Source organism: Excalfactoria chinensis, chromosome 10 (genome assembly GCF_039878825.1).
Source record: "Excalfactoria chinensis isolate bCotChi1 chromosome 10, bCotChi1.hap2, whole genome shotgun sequence".
Classification (NCBI taxonomy): Eukaryota; Metazoa; Chordata; class Aves; order Galliformes; family Phasianidae; genus Excalfactoria; species Excalfactoria chinensis.
This window is the reverse complement of record NC_092834.1, coordinates 17,615,136-17,631,311: the sequence shown is the minus strand read 5'-3', so window position 1 is coordinate 17,631,311 and position 16,176 is coordinate 17,615,136. Positions and strand designations below refer to the sequence as shown.

The 16,176-nt window shown below is 44.1% G+C and overlaps 1 protein-coding gene across 8 annotated transcripts in view; it reads left to right on the top strand.

The window, feature by feature from the left end:
• The window catches only part of NEO1 (neogenin 1), a 171,742-nt gene that overhangs the window by 132,910 nt on the left and 22,656 nt on the right, over positions 1 to 16,176 (top strand). For 6 of the 8 annotated variants that reach the window (XM_072345273.1, XM_072345277.1, XM_072345272.1 and 3 more), the window contains exons 11-19: positions 77 to 215; positions 1,621 to 1,670; positions 2,584 to 2,728; positions 3,942 to 4,052; positions 7,116 to 7,310; positions 8,086 to 8,181; positions 9,311 to 9,534; positions 13,040 to 13,178; positions 15,645 to 15,752. In XM_072345273.1, the coding sequence (XP_072201374.1) occupies positions 77 to 215; positions 1,621 to 1,670; positions 2,584 to 2,728; positions 3,942 to 4,052; positions 7,116 to 7,310; positions 8,086 to 8,181; positions 9,311 to 9,534; positions 13,040 to 13,178; positions 15,645 to 15,752 (1,207 nt within the window). The remainder of the gene's footprint in view (positions 1 to 76; positions 216 to 1,620; positions 1,671 to 2,583; positions 2,729 to 3,941; positions 4,053 to 7,115; positions 7,311 to 8,085; positions 8,182 to 9,310; positions 9,535 to 13,039; positions 13,179 to 15,644; positions 15,753 to 16,176) is intronic. The other 2 variants (XM_072345274.1, XM_072345271.1) reach the window with 1 other exon arrangement.

Sequence of the window (16,176 nt, the reverse complement as noted above, 5' to 3'; positions counted from 1 at the left end):
TCTGAGCCCAAGACGTTTATGACAACTACAGACCTGATTCTGACCTTGACTCTTATGCATGTTTGCTTTTGGACAGGATGTTGATGTAGCAGGACTCTCCTACACTATCACTGGATTAAAGAAGTACACTGAGTATAGTTTCCGAGTGGTGGCTTACAATAAACACGGCCCTGGTGTCTCTACCCAAGATGTTGTTGTGCGGACGCTGTCAGATGGTAAGCTGCTTTATTCCAAGCCTTTTTGCAGGAATTACTTGGTAATTTCATTTAAGCGGATTTTTAACCAGAAAAACTTCTTAGGTTTTTGTTCAGTGCTGCCCTGTTTTCTTAATAATGTGATTGCTGCATATGGCCACGCATGCTAAAAGCTCCCCCTGAGGCTGTCCAAATGGAGCGAAGGAAAATTAATACACCTACAAATGCATCTGGTGTTCTAATTGCAAAACAATGCTGTCCTTAATTTCAGCATCAGAAGTTTATTTCGTGGGTTATTGGGCCTACAAAGTCTTAAGTGTGGCCAGAAACACGATTATTTTGAACCCTGCAACTCCAAATCGTCTTTTAGCTTCTCTAGTATTTGTTCCATATGAGCAGATTCGTGCCTTTGGAGTGTTTTTATTTTAATTGTGGTCAGCTGGAAAAATGTTGCACGTCTTTGTTTGGACTCCAGCACAGATATTATTAAATCGTTTGTATATAGTCCTGAAAGCAGGAAGTGGTAACAGCGTTTTCTGTAAGCCAAGTAAGGAGGCAGTGTGAGCCAATACAGATAAGTGAACAATTGTAGAATGATCAGACGTAGTTAGCTTTTGGGTTTTTTTAGACAAAAGTTTGATTATCCACGAGAACAATCAGACCAAAACCAAGCCTAGCCTGGAATCCTCCCCCCAGAACTGATCAAAAGCAGGAGAGGGTATTAGTGTCCCAAATTGTGAGTGCAGTTTGTTTCTGTGGGACTCCTCGGCTCTGCAGTGGTTTCTGTGTAGTTACTCAGTGTAGAATCATAGAATCCTTAAGGTTGGAAAAAGCCACTAAGATCATCTAGTTAAGCTGTCAGCCCATCCCCACCATGCCCACTGTGTCCCTCAGTGCCACATCTCCATAGTCCTTGAAGGTGTTCAGGAACAGTGACTCCAGCACTTCCTGGCAGCCTGTGCCAATGCTTTGCCACTCTTTCGAAGAAGAAATTTGTCTTCCCTCAGCATCCTTGTTGAGCCAGTGTCAACTCTTACCATCCAGTACCACAACTCAGCTTTCTACGAAAGATCCTTCCCTTTCAGCCTGTTTTGGACCTGCTCTGTTAGCACTGCCTAGGGCTGTGTGAAGTAACAGATAATTGGTCTCCATCAGCCTTCTCTGTCCCACTTTTCATTTCATACACCTTTGTTGCATTCTCCCTCGTTCATTTCTTCTCCACATTTAAGTCACCCTCCCAAGCTGAAGAGTCGCTGTGTGTCCAAAAGTACTTCTGTAGAAATTCTAAATTATTTTATGTGGTGTCTTAAACCAGAATGGTCTGTATTTTGCAATGAATGATAGCAGACAGTTGTTGCATATGGAAATAGAGTATGGGATATATTATATGGCAATTTTTCAGCTGTAATTCATTTTATGTTTCTAGTTCCCAGTGCTGCACCACAGAACCTAACGCTGGAGGTGCGGAATTCCAAGGTAAGCTGGGTAAACTTGCTGCTGGTAATGGGTAAAAGAAAGGCCGGGTGTCTGATCAGCCAGAATGTAGAGCTGCTTGGGGCCTTTCCCCTGCCGTGCTGCTTTTCAGCTGTTTGTGTATGAGGGGCCCAGCAGGAGGCTATCTGAATGTGGGATGCGAAGCATTAGAAACTCCTGTCCAATTGTGGATTGTGCATAATGGGATGCAGCAGAGGCAGTGACAATGAGGCAAAGCATGGAGGCTCAGTTGTGAGAGGGGTATAATTGGGCATAGAAGCCTGCAGCACCAGCACCTGAGTGTGTTCCTGGTGATTAACTGTTATTTACGGTTTGTGCACACATATGCATGCTTACAGCGTCTTGGGCCCTTTAGAAGGGAAAATTATATACTTAGCCACTGTGACTTCGGTGCTTATGATTGAAGGTTTAAACCCCCCCCCCCCTCTTCTCTTTCTAAACTCCTTTCCTAATACCCTCGTTGCTACCTGTATGATCAAAAACCAGCAGCTTCGTGCACACAAACCACTGTTCAGGTATCTCACACCCTTTGGAGAAAATCCCGGTTCCTAAGGATAGCTCCTACGGAAACCACATCTTCCTATAACCCAAAGAAAATGAAAGGGAAGCCCAAGAGGCCTTTTGTGAAATTGGAATCAGAAGGTCCAAAAGGGATTGAAGCGCTTTGACTTGAACTTCCATAGGCACCTGTATGACCTGTGGCCTGTGCTGCTGCTGAGCTGTGACTGTTGTTTTGTTGTACTATTTATGGATAGTACGCGCCTTACATCCATGAAAATGCCATGTATCTGTGTGCGTGTTTTTCTATCCCATGTTTCATCAAGCACGAGCACTAGCGTAGTTTTACTCGCTGCGCAGCAAACAAGTTTGTAATTAGGCCTTTTTCCTCCCGCAGAGCATCATGCTGCACTGGCAGCCTCCTCCTGCAGGGACACACAGCGGGCAAATCACCGGCTACAAAATTCGCTACCGCAAAGTGTCCCGTAAGAGTGATGTGACAGAGAGCGTCGGGGGGACCCAGCTCTTCCAGCTAATCGAAGGTGAGAGATCATTTGCAAGGCTTTGACAGCCTGAGGCAGTCTGGTAGCCCAAGTCCAGTGAGCTGTTCTCTAGCCCTCATACTGCCTTTGGCTTTCTAAGAGGACCAAATAAACTCTTTTCAAACCTTTATATAAAAGTAAAGATTGCATGGAGTGGATGGTCCTGAGCTCACTGTGTTGCCTGAGTGGCAGAAATGAAAAGTATGGAAAAAGATGCCAAAGAAATGCTGTCATGCTGGATGTCTGCAAGCTCACCTGTTTGCTTGTGGGCAGACGGCATGTGTGCTCTGTCTCTTGCAGTGCTCACTAACAAACCTGATTCAGAGTCGTGTGAACTTCTTTCAGACATCTGTACAAATCATCCCTCCTAGGTTCTTATGTGTCAGCCTTTGTCCTTCTCTCTGGCAATGATGTGATAATTTATCCCCTTTATTTTTGTAAGTTTCAGAAATTCAGCCTCGTACAGTACTTAGTATAAATGATAAATTATTGCTAGAACAACAATTAGGTGTAGCAGTAACAGGGCATAATGAGAGGAGCAAGACTACATTTTGGTCATGAACAGCTGGTCAAGCTGTGCCTCTTACAAAGCAATTAGGCAGCTCAGAAAGTGCTTTGTGCTGTATGCTCAGAAGCTCCACCTGTGACTCAGTGAGTTTGTTTCCTCCTAGGGTTGGAGCTGAGCACTGACTGTTACCAGAGTGCAGTTTTAGCAGCAACAAGGCCTGTTTAAGACAGTCTATGTATAAAATTTGAGCGCATTTTCACATTGTTTTGATTATTTATTATGCACTTGTTTATACTGTAAACAAACTCATGGCACATTCTGGTCAGTTGCTGTTTGCACCATACATCTGTGCTTAGTTATGGGTGTGGGTGGTTCTCCTCTGTTACTTATTTAATTAGAAGTTAAAGCTGGCTGTAGATGGAACCCTGCAGTGCCTGCCTGTGCCCTATTGGGGTGATCTAGCGGAGTGTGCCAGCTCTGGTGCCCTGGTCGTGGTTTAGCTCTGCACTGTAAGCAGTGTCAGCTTCCTTACTGGATTTGATGGTGGTGTTTCCATCCTGACCTCAGGCTGTGCTTGAATGGCACTGTTGGGGTGAGAAGTTTTCTAACTATCAGGTTATACCTGTACTTTAATTGGGAACTGTGATTCCTGTGCTCGTGGTTGGGATTGCTATTGTGACACCTGGGCTGCTCTTTGTCTCCTAGGTCTTGAACGAGGCACAGAGTACAACTTCAGGATAGCTGCCATGACTGTGAATGGCACCGGGCCAGCTACTGACTGGGTGTCAGCAGAAACATTTGAGAGCGATCTGGACGGTAAGATATTAAAGTGGAGGTATCCGTGACACCGAGGTCAGGGGACAGTAGAGTTTGACTGCTTTATTAAAAGGAAAAGGTGGTTTTATTGAGTTGTTTTAATGTTTTCTAATGTTGCTACGTGTTTTATTTATGATTAAGGGGAATTAATTTCTTTTTCTATCATGAAATTCTTACCAAGTCAATAAAATAGCTTACGCATAAATTCTGCTTCTACACTTTTGAGAGCTGTATGTTATCAGTATGTTTTTGCTATTAAGGGAAACCCAATTTTGAATGCCGGTGCCAGCAGTTCGATATTTAAACAATAATACAAGATAAGATTTATCTAATAATAACGCCTTGAATTTTATATTGTAATAAAATTCACCTCGTTAATCATGAAGATGTTCACACGCTACGAGGTGCAGGTAGGAGGACTGTTATCCTTGAGGGAAGCAAAATAGTGATTATGCATTTCTGGAGCACCTAAATTATGCTAATGAAACCATCGGCGCACGCCTCAAAGTTCTGAAGGTGGTGATTTTGTATTCAGCGATGCAGTGGCTGACTTGTGGGCCTGCTGACTGCAGCATGGAGCCTGCACGGTGTCTGCACGAGGGCTGTAGAGCTGGGGTCTGAATGTAAACTTTATTGAACACCAGAGAGATGCCACAGTAGGAAAGGAATGATAGGAAGCATCGCTTTTACCGGTAGGGCTTTGTTACATCACCACTGTGTTTCCTTGGTTCTGCTCTGTTGAAGTATTTTCCTCTATTTTTGATTCCCTTATAATTTCTAAAGAGGGCATTTGATCCCCGTTAACTTGTACCGTTACAGCTGTGGATGTCCCTGTTCATTGCAGGGGAGTTGGACTAGATGGCTTTTAGAGGTCCCTTCCCACTCTAAAGAGTCTGTGATTCAATGATTATAAAAAAAAATAATGGAAGATTGATTTTTAGTTTCAGCGCTGCTCAACCGATATAGGCCAGATCTTCCATCAGAGACAAAGAGTTCTCTACCAAAGCCATAAATCTGAGAAATGTGGTGCACAGAACCTTGCAGAGGTTACCAATAAAAGTAGAACAAGTTCTCTGAAAAAATGCTGACCTCTGTTTGGTATTTAACAGCACAAGAATAAATGGCAAGTGGGAACCTGATTGTCACAGAATTCAAATGGGTAAATCTGTCAGCATCTGCTAGAAGTTGGCTACAAGCAATTGAAACTGCAGCAGAGAAGGGCTGTTTTCAAAGAATGCAGCAGATCTCTAAGGAAGTACCTGCGTGTTCCTGGTGATGCTGGGTAGCCCGGTCCCAATCTGCACAAGCATTTGATTGGTTTTGTTGTAGACAAGTTACATTCTACTTCTTGCGTGCCAGTCTCTCTCTTTGCAGTGTTAGGAAGGAGCTCGAGGCCATTCTGTCTGAATTAATGGTGCAGGGTGCCAGTAATATCTGTCACCTCCCTGTGACTGGAGATTCAGTTGTGGCAGCAGCTGAAAGATGGAATTGCAAAAGGAATCCAATGTTTGTTCTGTGCTGTTGGAAGATTGCTTCAGCAGTCAGCTGGTCTGCTCCTTGGAGAGCCCATTTTTCAATCTTTGTGTTATGCAAAGTTGATGCTCAACTCAATATTTGTCCTCTTTCTTTTCCTCTCTGTTGCTTAATCAGGAGAAGCAGAAAAACTAATGCTAACTGTAGACTTCAGTCCTGTAGCTATTTAGAATTTGCTTTTTAGAGATGAAATCACTTGTGTGTGTGGCTGTCATCCTCTAACTGGATGTGACACAGCCTTGCAGCTTGAGAAACCTCTTGTTCCCATGACTGAAGGAGATGTGGATGTTTTGCTTTCCTTTCTCTAATAAGCTCATGTGTGTATATTTAATAATAGAGAGCATATTTACAGCTCATGTTTAATTTCTCAGGTTCAATATATGTGCATACATTTCATTCCTCTCCACTCTGTCTGCTTTTGAATTTGAGTATAATGAACTTCATAGTGTCGTCAGTGCCAAGAGGAGCAGACCATTAGACTCTGTGCTGGTGGGGCCGTGTCGTTCTGCAGGGCTGGTGCAGGTCCCACCAGGAGCCCATACACAGGGACTGTTAAAGATTTGTATAAAGTTTATCCCCAGTGCAGTGGCTTCTGTGCAGTTAAAACCAGCATCTCTTCTGTACAATTCTGTAGTTTTTCTGCATTAAAGAGAGGTAAACTTTAAATGACCAGCTGTGTCAGCTGGAGTCCATCATCTCCCTTGGCAAGCAGGCCAGTGGCATATTATGATCCGGGTAATACTGCTGTGGTGTTTTATTAAATGCCTGTAGATAAATGCTGCATGTTTCATTAAAAGGAAATCTCTGCAGGAAACAGAACGTTCTGAACAGAATTTATTTAGAGTGGGGAACTCAGCTTAATATGGCACAAAATACGAACTATCTGTTAGCATATGGTGGGTCTCCAGCGGCCTGACAGAAGCAGTTACCCTGTTTCTGAGAAGCTAAGAGCAAGGCAGGGATGTCAGTGCATGCAGTAAGGACAGTGGTATGTACAGGACAAACTACAGAAGGCCTTTGCCAAAAATGCTGCGTGCAGTTTAGTGATGATGGTTTGAGCTTTGGAACGTTCTGGGTAGTCCTGAGGTGAGTTCATGCACCTTCCTTTGGCCGTGACTGTGTTCTTGAGATAATTATTTAGTGCCCGCAGTAAGTAATAGGATGGAGCTAAAAGCAGGTTGCTTTGTGGACAGGATGTGGTAAATTGAATGCATATTTTTGAAAAATTAAAATTGGGAAGAACCTGCAGAAGCATCAGAACAGTCTGCCTTGGAGCAGAGCTGATGCTTTTCTTCAGTATGACAGTCGGTTGTTTTTAACAGGGTAACCTGTTAAAATGTATTAGTTCTTAATTTTCATCTGCTTATCAGAGAGCTCTCTTGTACAATAAAGCTCTCTCCTTTGGAGCGTACCGGTTTTAATACATTCACAGAGTACAAGTGCTGCATTTGGCCTTACCAGCTTATGGTTCTTCATGTAGTTATCTTTACTGAGGAGAAATCTTTCAAATTCATCATTTTTCTTTCACAGAAAGCCGTGTTCCTGAAGTTCCGAGCTCCTTACACGTCCGTCCTCTTGTCACCAGTATTGTGGTAAGCTGGACTCCTCCTGAGAACCAGAACATCGTGGTGAGAGGCTATGCCATAGGGTATGGCATCGGCAGTCCTCACGCACAGACCATCAAGGTGGACTATAAGCAGAGATACTACACCATTGAAAACTTAGGTAAGGAAAGCAGGTTAACATCAGTGCCCAGATTTCCCCTACAGTGCACGTTGCTGTTTTCTAATCATGTTATGAAGATATAAAACCGCAAGCGTGTCTTCTAAGAGGATCTTTATCACTATGAAGGCAATGAGTTGAGAAATCAAACAGTTGGTAAGTTTGAAATGAACTCAGTTCTCTGCTGATGGAGGAGAAAGCAAAGCAAAAAAAAACCCGGAATCCTGAACTTGCTGAGCTGAAAGCATCGTGCATTGCCTTCATCACTGACAAACATGAACTTTGACACAGAGCAGCTTTTCCTTGTTTTCCTTTTGGAGCTGTGAACAGGTGGCTTCAGGCAAAAAAAAGAAACTAACATGTCACCAGGATACGGTGGCATCTGCTTTGAAAGAGAACTGCAGGGTAACCCCGCCTCAGAATTCACTGCAGTAGGCGAGACAGCCTGAAAGCAAAATAAATATTAGGACTGGGAAGTTCCCTAAAATTGGGGTGTTGGATAATGCTGCAGTGGAGCAACTTAAAATGTTCATTTGAAAAGGAGTTTTTTTTGTTACCTTGACTGTCCCTAAGGAAGAAGTGCTACAGATGTCTGCTATGGGAGAGCTATTGCACAGTAAAAGAAGGTCTGCGTGGAGACTTTCTCAGTTCAAACTTCTTATTTTTTAATGAAAATACATGAAATAAAATATTGAACAAAGCAGAGAAAGCAAAGAGGCAAAAAAGAGGATGCACTAACAGTTTATACTAAAACCATGCTATTTTTTTGTTCCATTAGACCCGAGCTCGCACTACGTTATAACTCTGAAAGCATTCAACAACGTTGGTGAAGGAATTCCTCTCTATGAGAGCGCAGTGACCAGGCCTCATTCAGGTAAGGGCCAGGGGCTGCCCTTTGTGTTCTGCCCTGCTGAGAGCTGTCAGCATACCTCCTGCAGAGCAGCTGAAAATGCCATTATTTCTAATGCATGAGTGTTGTTTTTTGGTGTCATCAAGTACTCTCCATTTCTATAACTGATTGGCCTTACTGTTTCAGTGATTGCCCTGCGTGGTTCTTCTGCTCATTAAACCAACTGAAAATGATTTCATTTTTTCAGTTACAAAATGTATCTTTCAACAGCTTACAGATGCTTTTATTTAAAAAGTTAACCATTAAGTTAGCACAGATGGGATGGGTTGCTCTTGTTTTGTTTTTGGGGAGGAGTGTGGACTTTTAGCGTGTGTTTTTACATTGAGATTTTGAATGTGATGCATGCATTTCCATTGTCTGACTCTCAGTTTGACATAACTTAGATTAAACAAGCTCTTGGCTTAGTTGTTTTTCATCTTGTAACACATTAATACAAAGATAAATTTGTTTGCAAGTAAGCTTCTACTACTGTGTGGCTCGCTGTGCTCCCTGCTAGACTGCTGGCATTATTTAGGCCTTTGGGACAGATGTTAACACTTCTGTTTGTTTTAATTTGCTGAAAAGCAATAATCCTGATAGATTTGATAGAGGGCATTGGAATTGCAGTTTCTTTACTTACCGCAAATTTGCATGGCACGTGGAGTGCGCCTGCCGTGAATATTCTTTAAGAGCTGATGGGAGTAACTCTTATGGAGTGGCATTTGCCCACCAGAAGTTGTCCAGCTCTTCTTCCTCCACGCTGTTTACTGCAAGTGGATGTTCTGAGGCAAATTCAAGATTAAAATCTCTGCATGCTTGGGGTTCTTAATGCCGTGATTGAATGCATTCAGTGCTAATGACTGGGAGACAGATCTTATAGCATAGATATGTCATCATTGTCTTGAGGGAACACGATGCAACAGTGATTGTATTACCAGCCTTATGTCACCTATTAACTCTGGCTTTTCTCTCTTTTTCTCCATTCCTCACCTCTCATTTCATCGTATTACCTCACATTTCCCCCTTTTTTTTTTTGTTTGTTTCTGTTTACATTAAATGCCACCTTCTCCCTTTTTAATTATAATACACAACTTTTTACCCATCAATTCCCTAGACACTTCCGAAGTTGATTTGTTTGTTATTAATGCTCCATACACTCCAGTGCCAGATCCATCTCCCATGATGCCACCGGTGGGAGTTCAGGCTTCCATTCTGAGCCATGACACCATACGGATCACTTGGGCAGACAACTCTCTGCCAAAGAACCAGAAGATCACGGATGCCCGGTACTACACGGTTCGCTGGAAAACCAATATTCCTGCAAACACAAAGTACAAGGTATCGGCGTTTTTCAACAGCACTGACAGGGCTGGGATATTGTGATGAGAAGTTTCGTGTTCTACTTAGGGTTGAGCTAAAGCTGAGAGTAGTGCTTAGTGTAGGTGCGCACCTAGTTTTATCTGAGGTGGCCGAACTGTGCTCACAGCAGTGATGCTCTTTTACATCAACAGAGGTGCTCCTGGGGTCGGTGGAAGTCGGTGTGTTTGTGGTCTCTGTAAGATACTGAGGTGGGGTGTTGGGTATGAGTGAGTGCAAGAGTGGAGTCAGGGAAGGAAGGAAGGAAGGCACTTCCAGAACAACTTTCTGCTGTGGAGCTGCAGACATGGTGACTGTTTCCTCCTTTCTGCCTTACTGTGACTCATTGGCTTTGTGTGGCTTACCTGTAGAGGAGCCAATAACGCGTCAATGAGGTACGTGCCGCTGATGGCTTCTCTCCAGTTAGCAGAGGAACTGGGCTGTGTGTGGTGATCCACGCACCCCCTCCAACTGGCAAATGTTTATTCTTATGGTTTTAAGTCTCTTTACAAGCATTTCTGTTCATACCATGCTGTTAGTGAAACATCCCTCTGGGAATGGAGTGGGTGCAAAATACCTAATAATAATGATATGGCGTTGCTGCCTGCCTTGATTTGGAGAGTAGATTTAGGGTTGGGTGTTTTGGTTTGGGGTCATCTTAGTCGGTTGGTTGCCTTTTTTAATTTCCAGAGCTATTTGGAGGCCTCCAAAAGTGCTGACTGCAGGTTTCTCACTGGAAATGAGACTCGGAGGAAAGGGCTGTTAAAATCTCCAGCGTGTGGAGCTCCCTTTATGCTCTTAGAGAGCAATCTTGTTACAAACCAGATATTTTTTTTGATTGAAATGAGAAGATGTATGTATGTGTGTTCCTCCTCTAAAGGCGAGTTATTTATGAGCCCGCATTCCCGAGGCATGTGCAGAGAATGTCTTGGGAGTGATTTATACAGTGCTGCAGTTTCATTAGTTAAGAGCTGGTAAATGCAGTACTCCCACTGTGCCCAGTGCTGGCAGCCAGGGGCCGAGAAGTTTTACTCTGAACCAAAAAAAACCCCACACATAACGATGGAATATAGTTCAGAATTCCTTGTTTTAAAAAGCATTGGCCTCAAAGGGCAGAAGTATGACAGCATTTGCCCTACATCGTTGTTCCTACAGCGTGGTGTCTGCAGAACTCACTTCTGCCTTTTCCTTTTGTTTCAAAGGCGCGATCTGTGCTGCTCGGTTGAGCAATAACAAGTGGTAACGCTGAGGCAGGCAGAACCCATGTCGCAGATGTGCTGCTGCGTTTCAGTCAGCTCTTTGGTAACTGTGTTAAGTCAGGGCAAGCCTTTAACTGCTGCTGGCCGTCCCTGGCAACTTTGCTGTGCGTTGCATGCTTTGAGGCCTTTTGCTTGGCTGCGTCAGCCTTGCACTCTCAGATCTCTTCAGGACGTTCTCAAGTAGCCAAAGCTCTGTCTGTCCCACCTGACATTTTCATCTGCCGCTCTCCTCAGTAATTTGCATGTTGATGGAGTGCATTCAGAGCTGTGTACGTGTCTCCCACCCTCTGTGCTGACATCCCCCAGGTAGTTCCCAAGGAAGCTGCAGCGCGTGCCAAGCACACGTTCATACCTCCGCCAGCCGTGCTGTCTGCAGTCTGTGCAGGAGTCATGTCAGTGCGGGGCACGTCAGCACGGGAGAAGAAGCTGAAAGCCTCCTCTGTGCTTTGAGCCATGTAGCTGCACTAATGTGGATCAGAGCGTTTCGCAAAGAGCCTTTGTGGTGCAGCAGGGCTGTCCTACCTGTGATTTATATCGGCTGCGCTCTCAAGCATACGCTAAAATATGAAATCTTAGTGTGGATCTTAGAGGACTGCATGAAAGAAAATCTATTCTACAGAGCAGTATTGATGATGTTTATTTCTAGCAGGTGAGCAGGGTTTAGTACCGAGGTTATACTCTGATCTTAAGAACAGAATGGAAATTAGGGATCTCTGCAGACCCTGGAGAGGAGGAAGCACTGTGTTTCACAGGGGTGCTTTGCAGGCTCATCAAGCCAGCCTCGAGGAGAAGGTTTCTCCTTAGGACATGTCACTACTTTGCTGTTCAGGCCAAAGGTTGTTGTAGCTTCCACCAAAGCATCCCTTATTTCCCCATGGTCTTGTGCTGCACTGCAAAGAGCCGGGGGGAGTGCTGCTGGGCAGCTGGGGGAGAGCTGCTCTGACCACGTGGCTCCTGCTTGCACAGGGAGGCTTTGTCACTAGCAAATAGAACTGTCCTGCTCTGCACTTAAGCATTCAAACCATTCAGCCGTAATCACATTTGCTTTAAAACGATGCTGAGTTTTCTAAAAGTAAAGGTTTAAAGATAATGGAGGATTTGGTTTTGAGTAGTTTCATGATATCTTTACGGTCCGTCAACCCCATGTGATGTCTTAACTGGCAAAATGCACCCCTGTGACCAGGCAGAGTGCTCGGCACACGTTCAGGTACCGCCTGGCTGACAGCCTTCTGAGCTTCCACGTGGTGTAACGAAAAAGCTGTCGTTGTGCACTGGAGAAATACGGGTTTCCTCTGCCAAGTTTGGGCTGCGTTATTCTTCGAGACTTCCAGGAATGTGCGTTTATAGGTGGCCTTTTCCTCGATAAAAAGAATGACCTGGAAACAGTTTCTGAAAGCGGCTGTTGTTGTTGAGTGACCCTGTCAAACTTTGGAACAACTGCTATTCCACGTTTAGATTACTGTAGGTCAAGGTAAGGAATGCAGATAGATGCAGAACTCTTTTGTTCATAGGCCCCAAGTACATTCTGTTTGTGTTCAGGTCCCATATTACTCCTGTCAGGCAGTTTAATGTTAAGGTTGAGAATTCTCCATTAATGGCAGTTACAGATCACACTCAGCTATATGACCCTGTCAGTGTTTGATCCCAAACAACAGTTCTTTCTGGAAAAAAAAACACCCTAAAGCTTCATTATCTTCATGTCTCTCAGCACCTGTACCTCCTGTTGGTGTATGTACTTTGAATGTGTGTTCAAAATGTAATGGGAATGTAGACAGTATTTAGTGATGACGAGGCAGGCTTCAGGAAGGGCCTCTATTGTTGGCCGTGCTTCATTGTTTTCCCTAGCTCCATCAGTTAATGAAATGCTGTAAATTAACACCCCCCAGCAGTCAGTGGTTCAGCCTGCTGCATAACAAGTGTGCCCAGGACCTCGTATTGCTTTGTATTTATTTATTTTTTTCTTCTTTCTTTTAATTTAGAACCCGCTGCTGTTATATACTCTCTTGCTGATTGCAGAAGGAATTTCTAGTTCAGGCTGAAACAACGGCACATTAACAGTTGATTAATGAATTGTATGACAGAGCAGAAACGTTAGCGAATTAATGAGTGTGGTTATGAAATGCAGCGATGCCGAGGTGCTTTAAACACATACCTGAGAGGGGGCTGCCTGGAGCTGGTGATGGATGGCCCTCAGTTCAGGAGTTACCGATGCTTTGTTTTTCTTCCAGACGGCCAACGCAACCACTTTGAGCTATTTAGTGACTGGGTTAAAACCAAACACCTTGTATGAATTCTCCGTGATGGTGACCAAAGGGCGAAGATCGAGCACGTGGAGTATGACAGCGCATGGGACAACTTTTGAACTAGGTACTCCTCTGTGTGTGTTGGGAAGGGCTTCCATTCCTGATGAGATGCACAAAGTCTTGTCTGCCAGAATCCTGCTGGAGGAGCAGCGTGCCTTTAGGATGATTATGCTGATGAATACTTGCTGGGATTTGGTCAGAAATCCTGATTAAAAAACAGCATACTCCAGAATTCAAAGGGATGATTGCGTGCAAAAAAATTTACATCAAATTACAGCGAGGTAATGAATAATGTACCACAGTTCACAGACAGGAGAGTGAAGCAGCATACGTTTGGAACATCTCAGAAACACTATGTTAACAGCAAATACAAAGACAATGATTTAGCAAATAATAATTAAAAGTCGGTATAAGAAGTATGGTGGTAATCATTACAGTGCAGAAGTGCATGAGGAAAATGAATCAAAACCCAGAAATTCAGACATCCAGATGAGGCCTAGAGCCTTTTTCTCCATCAGTGCTTTGTACTTCCCTGCTGCGGCAGGGATGCTCTGGCAGTGCAGCTGCAGGGCCCTGCCCCTCGTTAGCCCCTGCCATCCCGTGGGGTGAAATGGCCTTTGTGCTGCTAAACCCACTGCTCGCTGTGCTGCTGGGTCTGTGTATTTGAACTGTAAGGACAACAAAGAGCATATTCAAATCACCCTCTAGTTCTCCTACCTGATTAAAATCTAGCAAAAAAAAATCAAGCATGTGAAGAATTGGTCAGGTCATCCAGCTGCTCTGAAACAAGAATGCGCTCCCCAGAAATAGAAAAGCTTGGAGCTGTGGAGCCAGCATGGAGGCTGGCCTCCCCTCCAGTTACTTTGCTTTACGCTGCTAAAGGACTGTACCTGTACTTGTGCTGGCAAACACACACACACTCTCATCTAGAGCCCTTTGCTAAGAGCAGCAAATACTGCACGCAAAAAGATCTTAAAAAGAATTTGAAACTCAGAAAGTGAAGGAGTGGGGGAGAGATACTGTCAGCTTCATTCTTTCTATTTAAATAAAGTCTCTTTCTAGTTGGGGCAGTTGTAAAGAGTACTTGCAAACATGAGCTAAAAGCTAGGAGGCAAAGGAGAAAAAAAAAAAAAGGCTGAATGTTTTCTCATAACAGATCTTGTGATTTATGTTACTTGCCAAATTCCTGAGTGTGTGACTCATTATTTTTGAATACTCACGACTTGCAGTGCTGTACAGGACTCTCACCCCGTGTGATGCTGAAGAGAGTTCTGGGGTAGCTGCTGTCAGAGCTGCTGTGTGCTGTATGGATCTCTGGAGGGCTGGTGCTGTAGTCCTGCTTTGTGTGTTGCAGCTCGCTGCGGGGCCTCGGCTCGTGCTTTACATCCTTTCTGAGGAGTGTGCTTTTAAGTCCTTAGGACAATAATTACAGGAATTTTTGAGCTTTGCTTTTTCCAGCCCTGCTTTCCAGCTATTATTCTGCATGGAGCTAACAGGCAGCCAGCTCAGAGGATGTGTGGATTAATTTCTAATAGGTACTACACATAAAGCTCTTCCAATGTGAAAAACACTGCGTAAGCACTAAACGTTCCTATGCTGGTATTAAATATCCGAGGCAGATTTACTTTGCTAAAAGTTACCTAATTAAAAGTCTCATGTTTTTTTTATAGCGTGGCGTTCCAAATGTAGCTGGTTAATGCACCTTCGGAGGCCGGCTCCGTGCATTTGAAATCCATTAATCCAAGCCCCAGCTGGATGTTTGAGTTCCCAGCAAGAAAGGGCTCAGGTTTCAGTCTCACACTGCAGTGGTTTGTGCCATTTCCTGAGTTTTCAGCAGGAGGGGGCTGGTGGGAGCAGAAAGTTCCCCCTCTCTCCTGCTCTCTCTCTGCTTTGCTCTCTAGAAGCACAAGGGGAAAGGTTGGATGATTGTTCTCCAAATATTTCTGGATTGCAGATGCTTCTGTGGTGCACGTTTCCTTGCAGTTTGCAAACCTCCAGTACAGTAAGGTGGGACTCTTAGGTGGTGACTCTTAAACCGCTGGTGGATTTGCTTTACTGACTCAGATTTGACATTACCAGGTGTTGGTCTCACCATAAACCTGAAAATGTAGAGATATTTCTTATGTTTCTGCGTGTTCATGTATTTATTCCACAAGCTTGGTGTCATTTTCCTGATGACTGAACAAACTCGTGTTAGAAGTCACGAATCCCAGCTGCTGCAGTTCTGCAAAGACAGTTTTATGTTGAAGACACCTGTGCTCGTTGGGTCATGAATCACAGCACCTGTCAATAGAAAGGCTTTAGGAAAAGGGGGACCTCCCATGGAAAGGCAGGGCTGTGCTCCAGCTGGTGTTTGCCACTGTAGTGTAGGAAATGGATAAGAGCACTGCACTGGGATGGCAGATTGGTTTGAAGAGGTTTTATTACTGTGTGTACCTTTCTCCAGTAAAAAGGGATGGTGCCGAGTTTCCTTCCACCCAGGGAAATGGGACACACGGTTTCTGATGGCTCATTTTCCATTTGTTTGCAGTTCCTACTTCGCCTCCCAAGGATGTGACTGTGGTGAGCAAAGAGGGGAAGCCTCGGACCATCATTGTGAACTGGCAGCCTCCGTCTGAAGCCAACGGCAAAATTACAGGTGCAGTTTGCGTGAGCTATAAAAGCAGATAGAAGATAGCTTGTTAACAGCAGAATGTAATCTACATAACTACGTGAACATGTTCCATACTTCATTTAGCCCGGAGCTATCCAAGGGTTCAATATCATCTTTGCCAATCTCTTTAGTGGCTCAGATTAATTATTTACTTTTGTACCTAGTAAAAATATATTAAGATATAAACCGTAACTGCAGTGTGGAATGGGAGTTGAACCAGAAATATAATTGAAAGTTTAAATGTCTCAATAACCTTTGCCTTCATCAGCCTGCGCTGTTCTAACCACGTGCCTCCAGAAATACGTCTGTAATGCACCCGGCCTGTCAAGATCTTATTTAGAAGGCTCTGTCCCAGAGCTCTTTGTCATCTTTCTGCCATTTCTGCAGTACAGAACAGACTTGGAGCCTG